At 49.8% G+C, this 18924-nt stretch overlaps 1 protein-coding gene across 1 annotated transcript in view; it reads left to right on the forward strand.

The window, feature by feature from the left end:
• The first annotated feature begins 16983 nt into the window (after positions 1-16983).
• DDAH1 (dimethylarginine dimethylaminohydrolase 1) overlaps positions 16984-18924 on the forward strand; it is a 172792-nt gene continuing 170851 nt past the window's right edge. The window contains exon 1 of the mRNA XM_063938939.1: positions 16984-17479. Within this exon, the coding sequence (XP_063795009.1) occupies positions 17195-17479 (285 nt within the window). The 5' untranslated portion in view covers positions 16984-17194. The remainder of the gene's footprint in view (positions 17480-18924) is intronic.

Genomic DNA, 18924 nt, shown 5'->3' on the forward strand with positions numbered 1-18924 from the left:
TATATTGCATCGCTCTCAACCTTTATTTATTATTTAACTGGTTCCAGCCAGTATCCACTCCGTGCCAACACCTGTCTGGTTCTAACCAGTACCCACAGCAGCATTTTATCTACAGCAGTCCAGCTTTCCCTGGAACACCAGCTGGTACGACCCTGGGCTTTCCTCATTGCTACAGTTGAGCCTGGTAAGGACTTTCCAACTTGCAGATAATAAGAACTGTCTCATACCACCAGAGCTCTGTGGCCCCTGCCACCCTGTAGTACCCAGGAACTGTATTATTATTTCTCTGCTGATTTTTATGTTACTTTTTACTGCTACTGTGATGCATGGAGTTTGTCATAAATAAATATCATTGACTTTTACTCAAGTTGTCGTGGTCACGCCTTCGGGCGGTTTCTCTTCATGTTACTTACATGTCCAGGGGTCTGATACAACCTCCCAGGTTCCGGTACATCTCAGCCCCTACAACTGAGGCTGCCTTCCGTCAGCTCAGGCCCTCAGTTGTGACACCCCTTCTGTCACTCCATCCCCCTAGTGTCTCTCCAGCCCCTTCTGTCACTCCATCTCCCTAGTGTCTCTCCAGCCCCTTCTGTCACTCCATCCCCCTAGTGTCTCTCCAGCCCCTTCTGTCACTCCATCCCCCTAGTGTCTCTCCAGCCCCTTCTGTCACTCCATCTTCCTAGTGTCTCTCCAGCCCCTTCTGTCACTCCATCCCCCTAGTGTCTCTCCAGCCCCTTCTGTCACTCCACCCCCCTAGTGTCTCTCCAGCCCCGTCTGTCACTCCATCCCCCTAGTGTCTCTCCAGCCCCTTCTGTCACTCCATCCCCCTAGTGTCTCTCCAGCCCCTTCTGTCACTCCATCCCCCTAGTGTCTCTCCAGCCCCTTCTGTCACTCCACCCCCCTAGTGTCTCTCCAGCCCCTTCTGTCACTCCATCCCCCTAGTGCCTCTCCAGCCCCTTCTGTCACTCCATCCCCCAAGTGTCGCTCCAGTCCCTTCTGTCACTCCATCCCCCTAGTGCCTCTCCAGTCCCTTCTGTCACTCCATCCCCCAAGTGTCGCTCCAGTCCCTTCTGTCACTCCATCCCCCAAGTGTCACTCCAGCCCCTTCTGTCACTCCATCCCCCTAGTGTCTCTCCAGCCCCTACTGTCACTCCATCCCCCTAGTGTTCTCCAGCCCCTTCTGTCACTCCATCCCCCTAGTGTCTCTCCAGCCCCTTCTGTCACTCCATCCCCCTAGTGTCTCTCCAGCCCCTTCTGTCTCTCCATCCCCCTAGTGTCTCTCCAGCCCCTTCTGTCTCTCCATCACCCTAGTGTCTCTCCAGTCCTCTCCTGTCACTCCATCCCCCTAGTGTCTCTCCAGCCCCTTCTGTCACTCCATCCCCCAAGTGTCGCTCCAGTCCCTTCTGTCACTCCATCCCCCTAGTGTCTCTCCAGCCCCTTCTGTCACTCCATCCCCCAAGTGTCGCTCCAGTCCCTTCTGTCACTCCATCCCCCTAGTGTCTCTCCAGCCCCTTCTGTCACTCCATCCCCCATAGTGTCTCTCCAGCCCCTTCTGTCACTCCATCCCCCTAGTGTCTCTCCAGCCCCTTCTGTCACTCCATCCCCTTCTGTCACTCCATCCCCCTAGTGTCTCTCCAGCCCCTTCTGTCACTCCATCCCCCTAGTGTCTCTCCAGCCCCTTCTGTCACTCCATCCCCCTAGTGTCTCTCCAGCCCCTTCTGTCACTCCATCCCCTAGTGTCTCTCCAGCCCCTTCTGTCACTCCATCCCCCTAGTGTCTCTCCAGCCCCTTCTGTCACTCCACCCCCCTAGTGTCTCTCCAGTCCCTTCTGTCACTCCATCCCCCAAGTGTCGCTCCAGTCCTTTCTGTCACTCCATCCCCCAAGTGTCGCTCCAGCCCCTTCTGTCACTCCATCCCCCTAGTGTCTCTCCAGCCCCTACTGTCACTCCATCCTCCTAGTGTCTCTCCAGCCCCTTCTGTCACTCCATCCCCCTAGTGTCTCTCCAGCCCCTTCTGTCACTCCATCCCCCTAGTGTCTCTCCAGCCCCTTCTGTCTCTCCATCACCCTAGTGTCTCTCCAGCCCCTTCTGTCTCTCCATCACCCTAGTGTCTCTCCAGTCCTCTCCTGTCACTCCATCCCCCTAGTGTCTCTCCAGCCCCTTCTGTCACTCCATCCCCCTAGTGTCTCTCCAGCCCCTTCTGTCACTCCATCTTCCTAGTGTCGCTCCAGTCCCTTCTGTCACTCCATCCCCCTAGTGTCTCTCCAGCCCCTTCTGTCACTCCATCCCCCAAGTGTCGCTCCAGTCCCTTCTGTCACTCCATCCCCCTAGTGTCTCTCCAGCCCCTTCTGTCACTCCATCCCCCAAGTGTCGCTCCAGCCCCTTCTGTCACTCCATCCCCCTAGTGTCTCTCCAGCCCCTTCTGTCACTCCATCCCCCTAGTGTCTCTCCAGCCCCTTCTGTCACTCCATCCCCCTAGTGTCTCTCCAGCCCCTTCTGTCACTCCATCCCCCTAGTGTCTCTCCAGCCCCTTCTGTCACTCCATCCCCCTAGTGTCTCTCCAGCCCCTTCTGTCACTCCATCCCCCTAGTGTCTCTCCAGCCCCTTCTGTCACTCCATCCCCCTAGTGTCTCTCCAGCCCCTTCTGTCACTCCATCCCCCTAGTGTCTCTCCAGCCCCTTCTTACACTCCATCCCCCTAGTGTCTCTCCAGCCCTCTCCTGTCTTTCTGCAGCACGCCCCCCAGTGTCTTTCCAGCTCCTCAGCATCTCTCCAGCCACAGGTCCCCTTATGTCTCTCCAGTCCCCCCCCCCCGTTCTCCCCATGTCTTTCCAGGTCCAGACCCCCAGTTTTTGTACAGCTTCAGCCCCACAGGAATTCTCCTGCTCCAGGCCTCCTTCTGTCTCTACATCCCCCTAGTGTCACTCCAGCCCCCCAGTGTCTCTCAATCCCTCCCCGTCTCTCTAACCCACCCAATGTCTTTCCAGCTCCAGCCAGCCCCTTCTGTCTCTCCATCCCCCTAGCGTGTCCCCAGCCCCCCAGTGTCTCTCCATCCCCCTAGCGTCTCCCCTGCCCCCTAGTGCCTCTCCAGACCCCCAGTGTCTGTTAAACCCTCTTGTCTCTCTCTAGCTCCTCCCCCCCATTATCTCTCCACCTTCAAGCCCTCTCTTGTCTCTCCAGACCCCCAATGTCTCTTAAGCCCTCTGATGTCTCTCCCTAGCTCTCCCCCCCCCCCCGCCCCCTTCCCAGTATCTCCCCAGCTCAAGGTCCACTCGGTCACTCCAGCCCCCCCATTGTCTCTCAAGCCCTCTTGTGTCTCTCTAGCTGCCCCCCCCCCCTCCAGTTTTTCTCCTCTCCAGGCTCTCTTCTGTCTCTCCAGTCCCCCATGGTCTCTCTAGAGCCAGTCCCCTATATCCCTCCGGCTACAGTTCACAATCACTTACCCTATAATGTGTCTGCTCCTCTTCATGCCACGACTCCTGTCTCTCAGCGTTTTGGCACCACATGACGTCTTAGTGAGATTGGGTGAGATGAGCACAAGAGGAAGAAGTGATTAGGGTGGAGGAACATAGTAACAGCTGCACGCCAATATGAACTTGGTGGCATTGTGTGAGATAATGTGACCAATGGACGCTACAATATGGCTGTAGGTGCTGTGTGGCATAATGTGGAGCAGAGCGCTACTATGGGGCGTAATATGAGATAGGGCATACATATAACTATGGTGCTACTACAGTGCACTACTAGGGGGCATAAAAGAAGCAACTGCTGTACACATATTGGGGATAACTGAAAAATGTTGCTATGGGCTCCAAAAATTTCTAGTTGGTCCCCCCTGGTCGGGACAGAATTTTTATGTACATGCACCTCCCCTAATGCCGGGTGTGGTTCATCAAATCGACAGTATCTAGGTCGACAATGTTTAGGTCGACCACTATAAGTCGACAGTCACTAGGTCGACATGGATGGAAGGTCGACAGGGTTTCTAGGTCGACAGGGTTTCTAGGTCGACATGTGCTAGGTCGACAGGTCTAAAGGTCGACATGAGGATTTTTTTTTTTTTTGTCGTTTTCTTCGTAGAGTGACCGGAATCCCAAATTAGTGCACCGCGTCCCCTCGCATGGCTCGCTTCGCTCGCCATGCTTCGGGCATGGTGCCTTCGCTCCGCTACCGCTTCGCTCGGCACAGATTACCGTTCCAATCGTAGTCCACGTGGATCGTTAAGTATGAAAAAATTAAAAAAAAGAAAAAAAATGTGAAAAACTCATTTCGACCTTTAGACCTGTCGACCTAGCACATGTCAACCTAGAAACCCTGTCGACCTTCCATCCATGTCGACCTAGTGACTGTCGACCTATAGTGGTCGACCTAAACATTGTCGACCTAGATACTGTCGATCTTCAGACCGGATCCCCTAATGCCACCTACACCCAGGTACGGTGTGTTTCTTTTGCTGAGAGACCCAGGTAGAGGCCGTTGAAGTAGTCCAAGCGTGACTTCATAAACACATCTATGACCGTCTGCATTAGGTGCTTGATTCTGGCTATATTCCTCAGATGAATGAAAGAGGTGGATTGTGGCTGACACCTGATGTTTATGTGCCAGGTCACAATACAGGGCAACACCAAGATTCCACATATAGTCACAGTTTTGCAGCTCCTAACCCCCGATCATAAGGCCAGTTGGTTGGATAAGCTGCAGTCTTGTCCTTTGATGGTGAGCTCCTATCAGGATTCAGTCATAGTCAGCCGACGCTCACCCACTCCTGGACCTCAGCTAAACAGCTATATAAGATTGGTGTTGGGTTCTCAGTACCTGAAGCAAAGGACGCGCACAGTTCCGTATTCCCTGCATGGATTGACAGACTTTTTTTTCCAATGGTGTTGCAACCATTTTCTCAATAACCTTTCCTAGAACAGGAAGATTTGATAGCGGTCTGCAGTCAGGATCTGACTGAGGTTTTCCTTATTAGTGCTCTAACAATTATTTCCTTTAGTGGCTCAGGAAAATTGCCTGACCGATACAGCATTGTACTATTTTGGCAAACATTGGACCAGTTTTGTTCATACACCCATTTAGAAGCTTGGTTGGGGCAGGGTCTAGATCAGAGGTTCTCAAACTCGGTCCTCAGGACCTTACACAGTGCATGTTTTGCAGGTAACCCAGCAGGTGCACAGGTGTATTAATTACTCACTGACACATTTTTAAAGGTCCACATGTGGAGCTCATTATTTCACTTGCGATTCTGTGAGAAGACCTGCAAAACATGCACTGTGTGGGGTCCTGAGGACCGAGTTTGAGAACCTGTGGTCTAGATCATAGGTGGTGGGAAACAAACTTTGAGTAATTACTTACACTTGTGATTGGTAACTCATTACACCTGACTGAGAAAGGGTTTGCATAGGCTGCAGACATTCGCCCGTACGGAAGAGCAGAGGAACGGTGATTGCTTATTGGTGATAATGTATTGGTATCCTTCCATAGACTTGCATACTTTTAGCTTATCCTCTGCGGTTCATCTTCCTCAATCGTCTTTCAAGCCTGCAACCCATTTTCTGTAGCTCCCCAACACTGTTGTGAAACCAGAGGAGATGTGTGGTGCGGTATACTCACCCTATTCCTCAGCGAAGTTCTATTGTGAGGGTTCCGACTGAGAACCATATGGTGGTGGCTGACCATATCACTGGGTGTATCATTAGGTCAGAGCCTGGAAAATGAGATGAGGAGTGTGACTACCGCGGTTATGTGTCGCAGACGGAATAACTGGTGAAGGCGCAGAACATTATTGTGCCCTGGAGGTCTTGGCCAAGGTGAGTTTATCAGCAACCCATGCATTGATGCCCCCCCCTGGAGGAGCCATCATAGATGCTATAGGGATCATAAATCATAGCTGCCAACTGGGCCCAATTCCCAGATACAGTGCCAGGTCATTATTATTGTTATGTTAACGCTCTGCCAATGGTAAAGTCCCCGTTTTTCAATATTGGGCAACGCATGAATGCAGCGGTTTATGCCATTATCTATTTCATTCTATAGTAGTATATACAATATACCAGTTACATATAATACAAATGCTCCCAGTCAGGGCAGGCTTCCAGTATAATTACAGTTAGTAAACCTGTGATGACTCACAGTGTATATACGCCAGGGCTCCCTGGCACTGCCAGGGCATGACTGGGTAAGAGTGACTGGCAGCACAGCCTCATTTAAAGCTATGTTACAATGTTGGCAGCGATACATTATAGTCTATAGGAACCTCGTGGTTTGTAGCCATGTTCATTTACAGACACTGCAATGCGGCAACAGCGTTCTGGTCAGCGCATCAAAAAAAACGTATGTACCGGCAGCGCATTTCCCAGTGTTCTTCAGCTTGCCTGCTGGGTGCCATGGTAACCCTGGAAGTGGGCGGCGGCCCTGCCCTTTATCACGCGTATAATATCTAAATATTACTCATATTTGTAACATGTTGTAAAGCGAACGTTTAGCTAGGAAGGCAGCCATGAAATGTATTACCCCAGCGCTATGGGCGGCGGAGGAAGCGAACGTAATGCGCAGTAATAACGCCACAGCCTTGTAGGAATAATTATTATTTGCTATAAGTACAGTAACAGCATAAAGAGCCTCCATGTTCTAATAGCTATCTGCCATATACTGTATGGAACTGAGCTGTAGGGCACCCGGGTCTGTCAGACACTTTATTATCAGCTCCTCCTAATAACCACATAGCTGGTCATTAGTATTACAGACACACACACACACACACACACACACACACACACACACACACACACACACACACACACACACACACACACACACACACACCTAGGTCATGGAGCCTCAGCTCAGGTACATATAGTGTAATCACATAGCTAGTCATGGAGCCTCAGCTCAGGTACATATAGTGTAATCACATAGCTGGTCATGGAGCCTCAGCTCAGGTACATATAGTGTAACCACATAGCTAGTCATGGAGCCTCAGCTCAGGTACATATAGTGTAATCACATAGCTGGTCATGGAGCCTCAGCTCAGGTACATATAGTGTAATCACATAGCTGGTCATGGAGCCTCAGCTCAGGTACATATACTGTAATCACATAGCTGGTCATGGAGCCTCAGCTCAGGTACATATACTGTAATCACATAGCTAGGTCATGGAGCCTCAGCTCAGGTACATATACTGTAATCACATAGCTAGTCATGGAGCCTCAGCTCAGGTACATATAGTGTAATCACATAGCTGGTCATGGAGCCTCAGCTCAGGTACATATACTGTAATCACATAGCTAGTCATGGAGCCTCAGCTCAGGTACATATAGTGTAATCACATAGATAGGCCATGGAGCCTCAGCTCAGGTAAATATACTGTAATCACATAGCTGGTCATGGAGCCTCAGCTCAGGTACATATAGTGTAATCACATAGATAGGCCATGGAGCCTCAGCTCAGGTAAATATACTGTAATCACATAGCTGGTCATGGAGCCTCAGCTCAGGTACATATAGTGTAATCACATAGCTGGTCATGGAGCCTCAGCTCAGGTACATATACTGTAATCACATAGCTGGTCATGGAGCCTCAGCTCAGGTACATATAGTGTAATCACATAGCTGGTCATGGAGCCTCAGCTCAGGTACATATAGTGTAATCACATAGCTGGTCATGGAGCCTCAGCTCAGGTACATATAGTGTAACCACATAGCTGGTCATGGAGCCTCAGCTCAGGTACATATAGTGTTATCACATAGCTGGTCATGGAGCCTCAGCTCAGGTACATATAGTGTAATCACATAGCTGATCATGGAGCCTCAGCTCAAGTAAATATAGTGTAATCACATAGCTGGTCATGGAGCCTCAGCTCAGGTACATATACTGTAATCACATAGCTGGTCATGGAGCCTCAGCTCAGGTACATATAGTGTAATCACATAGCTGGTCATGGAGCCTCAGCTCAGGTACATATAGTGTAATCACATAGCTGGTCATGGAGCCTCAGCTCAGGTACATATAGTGTAATCACATAGCTGGTCATGGAGCCTCAGCTCAGGTACATATAGTGTAATTACATAGCTGGTCATGGAGCCTCAGCTCAGGTACATATACTGTAATCACATAGCTGGTCATGGAGCCTCAGCTCAGGTACATATACTGTAATCACATAGCTAGGTCATGGAGCCTCAGCTCAGGTACATATACTGTAATCACATAGCTAGTCATGGAGCCTCAGCTCAGGTACATATGGTGTAATCACATAGCTGGTCATGGAGCCTCAGCTCAGGTACATATACTGTAATCACATAGCTGGTCATGGAGCCTCAGCTCAGGTACATATAGTGTAATCACATAGCTAGGTCATGGAGCCTCAGCTCAGGTACATATACTGTAATCACATAGCTGGTCATGGAGCCTCAGCTCAGGTACATATACTGTAATCACATAGCTAGTCATGGAGCCTCAGCTCAGGTACATATGGTGTAATCACATAGCTGGTCATGGAGCCTCAGCTCAGGTACATATACTGTAATCACATAGCTGGTCATGGAGCCTCAGCTCAGGTACATATAGTGTAATCACATAGCTAGGTCATGGAGCCTCAGCTCAGGTACATATACTGAAATCACATAGCTAGTCATGGAGCCTCAGCTCAGGTACATATACTGTAATCACATAGCTGGTCATGGAGCCTCAGCTCAGGTACATATACTGTAATCACATAGCTGGTCATGGAGCCTCAGCTCAGGTACATATACTGTAATCACATAGCTGGTCATGGAGCCTCAGCTCAGGTACATATACTGTAATCACATAGCTGGTCATGGAGCCTCAGCTCAGGTACATATACTGTAATCACATAGCTAGTCATGGAGCCTCAGCTCAGGTACATATAGTGTAATCACATAGCTGGTCATGGAGCCTCAGCTCAGGTACATATAGTGTAATCACATAGCTCGTCATGGAGCCTCAGCTCAGGTACATATAGTGTAATCACATAGCTGGTCATGGAGCCTCAGCTCAGGTAAATATAGTGTAATCACATAGCTGGTCATGGAGTCTCAGCTCAGGTACATATACTGTAATCACATAGCTAGTCATGGAGCCTCAGCTCAGGTACATATAGTGTAATCACATAGCTGGTCATGGAGCCTCAGCTCAGGTACATATAGTGTAATCACATAGCTGGTCATGGAGCCTCAGCTCAGGTACATATAGTGTAATCACATAGCTGGTCATGGAGCCTCAGCTCAGGTACATATAGTGTAATCACATAGCTGGTCATGGAGCCTCAGCTCAGGTACATATAGTGTAATCACATAGCTGGTCATGGAGCCTCAGCTCAGGTACATATAGTGTAATCACATAGCTGGTCATGGAGCCTCAGCTCAGGTACATATAGTGTAACCACATAGCTGGTCATGGAGCCTCAGCTCAGGTACATATTGTCACAACTGAGGGCCTGAGCTGACGGGAGGCAGCCTCAGTTGTAGGGGCTGAGATGTACCGGAACCTGGGAGGTTGTATCAGACCCCTGGACATGTAAGTAATATGAAGAAGAACCGCCCGAAGGCGTGACCACGACAACTTGAATAAAAGTCAATGATGTTTATTTATGACAAACTCCATGCATCACAGTAGCAGTAAAAGAAACATAAAATCAGCAGAGAAATAATACAGTTCCTGGGTACTACAGGGTGGCAGGGGCCACAGAGCTCTGGTAGTATGAGACAGTTCTTATTATCTGCGAGTTGGAAAGTCCTTACCAGGCCTGACTGTAGCAATGAAGAAAGCCCAGGATCGTACCAGCTGGTGTTCCAGGGAAAGCTGGACTGCTGTAAATAAAATAGCTGCTGTGGGTTCTGGTTGGAACCAGACAGATGTTGGCACGGAGTGGATACTGGCTGGAACCAGTCAAATAATAAATGAAGCTTGAGAGCGATGCAATATGAATGAAATGTAGAGTTTGAGAGCGGAGAAATAATAATACCGGTGGAGAGTGGTAAACTGTAGAAAGGACACCGGCCCTTTAAGAGAAGCTGTACTCTGCTGGAAGCTGGGCTGGAAGCAGGTAATGTTGTAGCTGGAAACAGATGAATCCACAATGGATCGGAAAGTCAGGCTACACCGCAGGTGGAATGCTGGTGCGGGTCTCTATGATGGAAGTCTTGAGACAGGAGCTGGAACCTGGAAGACAAACACAGGAGAGAGACAAACAGGAACTAGGTTTGACAACCAAAGCACTGACGCCTTCCTTGCTCAGGCACAGTGTATTTATACCTGCAGCAAGGAAGGGATTGGCTAGGCAATTATGCAGATTATCAATACTGAGAACAGATTGGTGGAAATGATCAGCTGACAGAATCCAAGATGGCTGCGCCCATGCAGACACTTGGAGGGAAGTTTGGTTTGTAATCCATGTGGTAATGAAAACAGTAATGGCGGCGCCGGCCACCGGAGACAGGAGGCGCCAAGCTGACAGGTGCACATCCAACCACGCGGACACAGCGGAGGCCGCGGCTGACGTAATCGCCACTCAGACACTCTGCATGCAGAAGCTCAGGGACGGCGGCGGAGGCCGCGGGAGACGCCATGCCAGGTGTAATATGGCGTTTACTGTGACAGCGTCTCAGAGTGACAGGAGAGGATACAGGAATGTAAACATCAGGATAACAGATGGGATCCGGTCCTGGAGCGCTGAGCCAGCCTTAGGAGGCATCTGATGGGTAAGAAATGGCGTCCAGATACCCGGATCGTGACACATATAGTGTAATCACATAGCTGGTCATGGAGCCTCAGCTCAGGTACATATACTGTAATCACATAGCTAGTCATGGAGCCTCAGCTCAGGTACATATAGTGTAATCACATAGCTAGGTCATGGAGCCTCAGCTCAGGTACATATACTGTAATCACATAGCTGGTCATGGAGCCTCAGCTCAGGTACATATACTGTTATCACATAGCTAGTCATGGAGCCTCAGCTCAGGTACATATACTGTAATCACATAGCTAGTCATGGAGCCTCAGCTCAGGTACATATACTGTAAACACATAGCTAGTCATGGAGCCTCAGCTCAGGTACATATACTGAAATCACATAGCTAGTCATGGAGCCTCAGCTCAGGTACATATAGTGTAAACACATAGCTGGTCATGGAGCCTCAGCTCAGGTACATATAGTGTAAACACATAGCTGGTCATGGAGCCTCAGCTCAGGTACATATAGTGTAATCACATAGCTGGTCATGGAGCCTCAGCTCAGGTACATATACTGTAATCACATAGCTGGTCATGGAGCCTCAGCTCAGGTACATATACTGTAATCACATAGCTAGGTCATGGAGCCTCAGCTCAGGTAAATATAGTGTAATCACATAGCTGGTCATGGAGCCTCAGCTCAGGTACATATAGTGTAATCACATAGCTGGTCATGGAGCCTCAGCTCAGGTACATATAGTGTAATCACATAGCTGGTCATGGAGCCTCAGCTCAGTGTACATATAGTGTAATCACATAGCTAGGTCATGGAGCCTCAGCTCAGGTAAATATAGTGTAATCACATAGCTGGTCATGGAGCCTCAGCTCAGGTACATATACTGTAATCACATAGCTGGTCATGGAGCCTCAGCTCAGGTACATATAGTGTAATCACATAGCTAGTCATGGAGCCTCAGCTCAGGTACATATACTGAAATCACATAGCTAGTCATGGAGCCTCAGCTCAGGTAAATATAGTGTAATCACATAGCTGGTCATGGAGCCTCAGCTCAGGTACATATACTGTAATCACATAGCTGGTCATGGAGCCTCAGCTCAGGTACATATACTGTAATCACATAGCTAGTCATGGAGCCTCAGCTCAGGTAAATATAGTGTAATCACATAGCTGGTCATGGAGCCTCAGCTCAGGTACATATACTGTAATCACATAGCTGGTCATGGAGCCTCAGGTACATATACTGTAATCACATAGCTAGGTCATGGAGCCTCAGCTCAGGTAAATATAGTGTAATCACATAGCTGGTCATGGAGCCTCAGCTCAGGTACATATAGTGTAATCACATAGCTGGTCATGGAGCCTCAGCTCAGGTACATATAGTGTAATCACATAGCTGGTCATGGAGCCTCAGCTCAGTGTACATATAGTGTAATCACATAGCTAGGTCATGGAGCCTCAGCTCAGGTAAATATAGTGTAATCACATAGCTGGTCATGGAGCCTCAGCTCAGGTACATATACTGTAATCACATAGCTGGTCATGGAGCCTCAGCTCAGGTACATATAGTGTAATCACATAGCTAGTCATGGAGCCTCAGCTCAGGTACATATACTGAAATCACATAGCTAGTCATGGAGCCTCAGCTCAGGTAAATATAGTGTAATCACATAGCTGGTCATGGAGCCTCAGCTCAGGTACATATACTGTAATCACATAGCTGGTCATGGAGCCTCAGCTCAGGTACATATACTGTAATCACATAGCTAGTCATGGAGCCTCAGCTCAGGTAAATATAGTGTAATCACATAGCTGGTCATGGAGCCTCAGCTCAGGTACATATACTGTAATCACATAGCTGGTCATGGAGCCTCAGCTCAGGTACATATACTGTAATCACATAGCTGGTCATGGAGCCACAGCTCAGGTACATATACTGTAATCACATAGCTGGTCATGGAGCCTCAGCTCAGGTACATATACTGTAATCACATAGCTGGTCATGGAGCCTCAGCTCAGGTACATATACTGTAACCACATAGCTGGTCATGGAGCCTCAGCTCAGGTACATATAGTGTAATCACATAGCTGGTCATGGAGCCTCAGCTCAGGTACATATACTGTAATCACATAGATAGGTCATGGAGCCTCAGCTCAGGTACATATAGTGTAATCACATAGATAGGCCATGGAGCCTCAGCTCAGGTACATATACTGTAATCACATAGCTGGTCATGGAGCCTCAGCTCAGGTACATATAGTGTAATCACATAGCTGGTCATGGAGCCTCAGCTCAGGTACATATAGTGTAATCACATAGCTAGGTCATGGAGCCTCAGCTCAGGTACATATACTGTAATCACATAGCTGGTCATGGAGCCTCAGCTCAGGTACATATACTGTAACCACATAGCTGGTCATGGAGCCTCAGCTCAGGTACATATACTGTAATCACATAGCTGGTCATGGAGCCTCAGCTCAGGTACATATAGTGTAATCACATAGCTGGTCATGGAGCCTCAGCTCAGGTACATATAGTGTAATCACATAGCTGGTCATGGAGCCTCAGCTCAGGTACATATAGTGTAATCACATAGCTAGGTCATGGAGCCTCAGGTACATATAGTGTAATCACATAGCTAGGTCATGGAGCCTCAGCTCAGGTACATATAGTGTAATCACATAGCTGGTCATGGAGCCTCAGCTCAGGTACATATAGTGTAATCACATAGCTGGTCATGGAGCCTCAGCTCAGGTAAATATAGTGTAATCACATAGCTGGTCATGGAGTCTCAGCTCAGGTACATATACTGTAATCACATAGCTGGTCATGGAGTCTCAGCTCAGGTACATATAGTGTAATCACATAGATAGGCCATGGAGCCTCAGCTCAGGTACATATAGTGTAATCACATAGCTGGTCATGGAGCCTCAGCTCAGGTACATATACTGTAATCACATAGCTAGTCATGGAGCCTCAGCTCAGGTACATATACTGTAATCACATAGCTAGTCATGGAGCCTCAGCTCAGGTACATATAGTGTAATCACATAGCTAGTCATGGAGCCTCAGCTCAGGTACATATAGTGTAATCACATAGCTGGTCATGGAGCCTCAGCTCAGGTACATATAGTGTAATCACATAGCTGGTCATGGAGCCTCAGCTCAGGTACATATAGTGTAATCACATAGCTGGTCATGGAGCCTCAGCTCAGGTACATATACTGTAATCACATAGCTAGTCATGGAGCCTCAGCTCAGGTACATATAGTGTAATCACATAGCTAGTCATGGAGCCTCAGCTCAGGTACATATAGTGTAATCACATAGCTAGGTCATGGAGCCTCAGCTCAGGTACATATAGTGTAATCACATAGCTGGTCATGGAGCCTCAGCTCAGGTACATATACTGTAACCACATAGCTGGTCATGGAGCCTCAGCTCAGGTACATATAGTGTAATCACATAGCTAGTCATGGAGCCTCAGCTCAGGTACATATAGTGTAATCACATAGCTGGTCATGGAGCCTCAGCTCAGGTACATATAGTGTAATCACATAGCTGGTCATGGAGCCTCAGCTCAGGTACATATACTGTAATCACATAGCTAGTCATGGAGCCTCAGCTCAGGTACATATACTGTAATCACATAGCTAGTCATGGTGCCTCAGCTCAGGTACATATAGTGTAATCACATAGCTGGTCATGGAGCCTCCGCTCAGGTACATATAGTGTAATCACATAGCTGGTCATGGAGCCTCAGCTCAGGTACATATAGTGTAATCACATAGCTAGTCATGGAGCCTCAGCTCAGGTACATATAGTGTAATCACATAGCTAGTCATGGAGCCTCAGCTCAGGTACATATAGTGTAATCACATAGCTAGTCATGGAGCCTCAGCTCAGGTACATATAGTGTAATCACATAGCTAGTCATGGAGCCTCAGCTCAGGTACATATAGTGTAATCACATAGCTAGTCATGGAGCCTCAGCTCAGGTACATATAGTGTAATCACATAGCTAGTCATGGAGCCTCAGCTCAGGTACATATAGTGTAATCACATAGCTGGTCATGGAGCCTCAGCTCAGGTACATATACTGTAACCACATAGCTGGTCATGGAGCCTCAGCTCAGGTACATATACTGTAATCACATAGCTAGGTCATGGAGCCTCAGCTCAGGTACATATAGTGTAATCACATAGCTAGGTCATGGAGCCTCAGCTCAGGTACATATACTGTAATCACATAGCTAGTCATGGAGCCTCAGCTCAGGTACATATGGTGTAATCACATAGCTGGTCATGGAGCCTCAGCTCAGGTACATATACTGTAATCACATAGCTGGTCATGGAGCCTCAGCTCAGGTACATATAGTGTAATCACATAGCTAGGTCATGGAGCCTCAGCTCAGGTACATATACTGTAATCACATAGCTGGTCATGGAGCCTCAGCTCAGGTACATATGGTGTAATCACATAGCTGGTCACAGAGCCTCAGCTCAGGTACATATACTGTAATCACATAGCTAGGTCATGGAGCCTCAGCTCAGGTACATATACTGTAATCACATAGCTGGTCATGGAGCCTCAGCTCAGGTACATATACTGTAATCACATAGCTGGTCATGGAGCCTCAGCTCAGGTACATATACTGTAATCACATAGCTGGTCATGGAGCCTCAGCTCAGGTACATATACTGTAATCACATAGCTGGTCATGGAGTCTCAGCTCAGGTACATATACTGTAATCACATAGCTGGTCATGGAGCCTCAGCTCAGGTACATATAGTGTAATCACATAGCTGGTCATGGAGCCTCAGCTCAGGTACATATAGTGTAATCACATAGCTGGTCATGGAGCCTCAGCTCAGGTACATATAGTGTAATCACATAGCTGGTCATGGAGCCTCAGCTCAGGTACATATAGTGTAATCACATAGCTGGTCATGGAGCCTCAGCTCAGGTACATATACTGTAATCACATAGCTGGTCATGGAGCCTCAGCTCAGGTACATATAGTGTAATCACATAGCTGGTCATGGAGCCTCAGCTCAGGTACATATAGTGTAATCACATAGCTGGTCATGGAGCCTCAGCTCAGGTACATATACTGTAATCACATAGCTGGTCATGGAGCCTCAGGTCGACCTATTTCTGGCGTCGACGTAGTCACTGTCGCCCAATAGGCGTTGACATAAGGAGTCCCGGCCTAAATGCTGTCGACCCACAGTCCGGATACCGTCCAGCTCACTAGTGAAAAAGATTCTTTACTATTTTAGCATAAGTGCAAATTTAAAAAAAGCAAAAGCATCAGAACCCCATATATGGCGGCCCAATGCCGACACTCCAATGATGCCCTATACCGACACTCCAATGACGCCCAATACCGACACTCCAATGACGCTCAATGCCGACACTCCAATGACGCCCAATGCCGACACTCCAATGACGCCCAATGCCGACACTGCGATGCCGCCCAATGCCGACACTGCGATGCCGCCCAATGCCGACACTCCGATGCCGCCCATTACCGACACTCCGATGCCGCCCATTACCGACACTCCGATGCCGCCCATTACCGACACTCCGATGACGCCCAATACCGACACTCCGATGACGCCCAATACCGACACTCCGATGACGCCCAATACCGACACTCCGATGACGCCCAATACCGACACTCCGATGACGCCCAATACCGACACTCCGATGACGCCCAATAAAGACACTCCGATGACACCCAATAAAGACACTCCGATGATACTGGATGTGACCAGATATAAACAGTATATATACACACACACACACATGCAGAGAACACGGGGCTGCTGCTTCCTGACCGAGCTACACACAGGAGCCCCCTGTACCGGGCGGTGGGCGGGGATGAGGCAGCTGATACAATGTAACAGTCTCCGGCCTCAGTGACTAAAGGGTAGATGCTAGAATCAAGTGGGCTAAGGGACCTTTTCCATAAGGGGGAGGAGTCACGACACAAGGGGGAGGAGCTAGGCCAGCGGGATAGTTCCTCTACTATCCACGCCACCAACTATTACCTTTAGTAATTAGGTGGTGAGCGAAGCGGAGCGGAGCGAGCCACCGTGCCCGAAGCGTGGCGAGCGAAGCGAGCCCGCGAGGGTACTTTTCGGGTACCCTGTTCGCCCGTAGCTCCTCCCCCAGCTGACGTAGCTCCTCCCCTTAATACGTCACAAGGTCCCTTCAGCCCCTTCGATATAGAACCAACCGTGACTAAAGGTGACCGGAGGGGGCGGGGCTCAATGTGTGGAGAGGACACTTCCCACCAATCAGGGGCCTCAGGCCCATATGGCCCAATTGGGGCCCCCCTTACACCGCTACAATCAGGAGCTGACTGACATCCAGCCCCGGACTCCCCCGCATCCCTATACTGGACACCCCGGATCTCTATACCGGACACCCCCGCATCTATCCCCGCATCTCTATACCGCACAGCTGCGCTGCCATGTCCGAGCTCGGGAGGTGCACCCATGCCATAGTCCGGTCCATTCCCCAGTCCCTGGGCCGCCTGGCACTGAGGACAGAGGAGGGTAGCGCAGTGGCGGTAGCCCGGGCCAGGCTCCAGCATGACGTGTATGTGGGGATACTGAGGAACCAGCTGGGGCTGAGTGTGGTGGAGCTGGAGGCGGATGAGAGTCTCCCAGATGCCCCATTTGTGGAGGACACTGCCATAGTGTGCGGAGAAAGAGCCCTGATTACCCGGCCGGGGGCTCCCAGCAGAAGAGGGGAGGTACTGTGCCCCCCCATACTGTACTGTGCCCCCCCCATACTGTACTGTGCCCCCTCCATGCTGTACTGTGCCCCCTCCATACTGTACTGTGCCCACCCCCATTATGTACTGTGCCCCCATACTGTGCTATGCCCACCCCCTATACTGTACTGTGCCCCCCAAACTGTGCTGTGCCCCCATACTGTACTGTGCCCCCTCCATAATGTACTGTGCCCCCTCCATACTGTACTGTGCCCACCCCCATACTGTGCCCCCTCCATACTGTACTGTGCCCCCTCCATACTGTACTGTGCCCACCCTATACTGTACTGTGCCCCTCCAAGCTGTACTGTGCCCCTCCATATTGTACTGTGCCCCCCCCACACTACTGTGCCCACCCCATACTGTACTGTGCTCCCTCCATACTGTACTGTGCCCCCTCCATGCTGTACTGTGCCCCCCATACTGTACTGCCCCCCCCATGCTGTACTGTCCCCCCCATACTGTACTGTGCCCCCTCCATGCTGTACTGTGCCCCCATACTGTGCTATGCCCACCCCCATACTGTACTGTGCCCACTCCCATAATGTACTGTGCCCCCATACTGTGCTATGCCCACCCCCCATACTGTACCGTGCCCCCCATACTGTACTGTACCCACCCCCGTGCAGTGCTGTGCCCCCTCCATACTGTAGTGTGCCCACCTCCCATACTGTGCCCCTTTTATACTGTGCCCACCCCCATACTGTGTTGTGCCTCCCATACTGTGCTGTACTGTATCCCTTCCATACTGTACTGTGCCTATCTTCCATACTGTGCCCACCCCCCATACTGTGCTGTGCCCCACATACTGTGCTGTACTGTACCCCTTCCATTCTGTGCTGTGCCCCCCATACTGTACTGTGCCCCTTCCATACTGTGCCCTCATACTGTGCTGTGCCCCCATACTGTACTGTGCCCACCCCGCATACTGTACTGTGCCCACCCCCATACTGTACTGTGCCCACCCCCATACTGTGCTGTGCCCCCCATACTATACTGTATTGTGCCCCATACTATACTGTGCCCCCCCATACTATACTGTGCCCCCCCATACTATACTGTATTGTGCCCCATACTATACTGTGCCCTGCATACTGTGCTCCCATACTATACTGTACTGTGCCCACCATACTGTGCTGTGCCCCCTATACTGTGCCCCACATACTGTGCTGTGCCTCCATACTGTACTGTGCCCCCATACTGTACCGTGCCCCAATACTATACTGTACTGTGCCCACCATACTGTGCTGTGCCCGCACACTGTACTGGGGGGGAGATGGTACTATGGGGGGTGGGGGTGGTACTGGGATAATGTACTGGGGGGTGCACTGGGGTAATGTACTGGGGGGGTGCACTGGGGTAATGTACTGGGGGGGTGCACTGGGGTAATGTACTGGGGGGGTGCACTGGGGTAATGTATTGGG

Source organism: Pseudophryne corroboree, chromosome 9 (genome assembly GCF_028390025.1).
Source record: "Pseudophryne corroboree isolate aPseCor3 chromosome 9, aPseCor3.hap2, whole genome shotgun sequence".
Taxonomy (NCBI): domain Eukaryota; kingdom Metazoa; phylum Chordata; class Amphibia; order Anura; family Myobatrachidae; genus Pseudophryne; species Pseudophryne corroboree.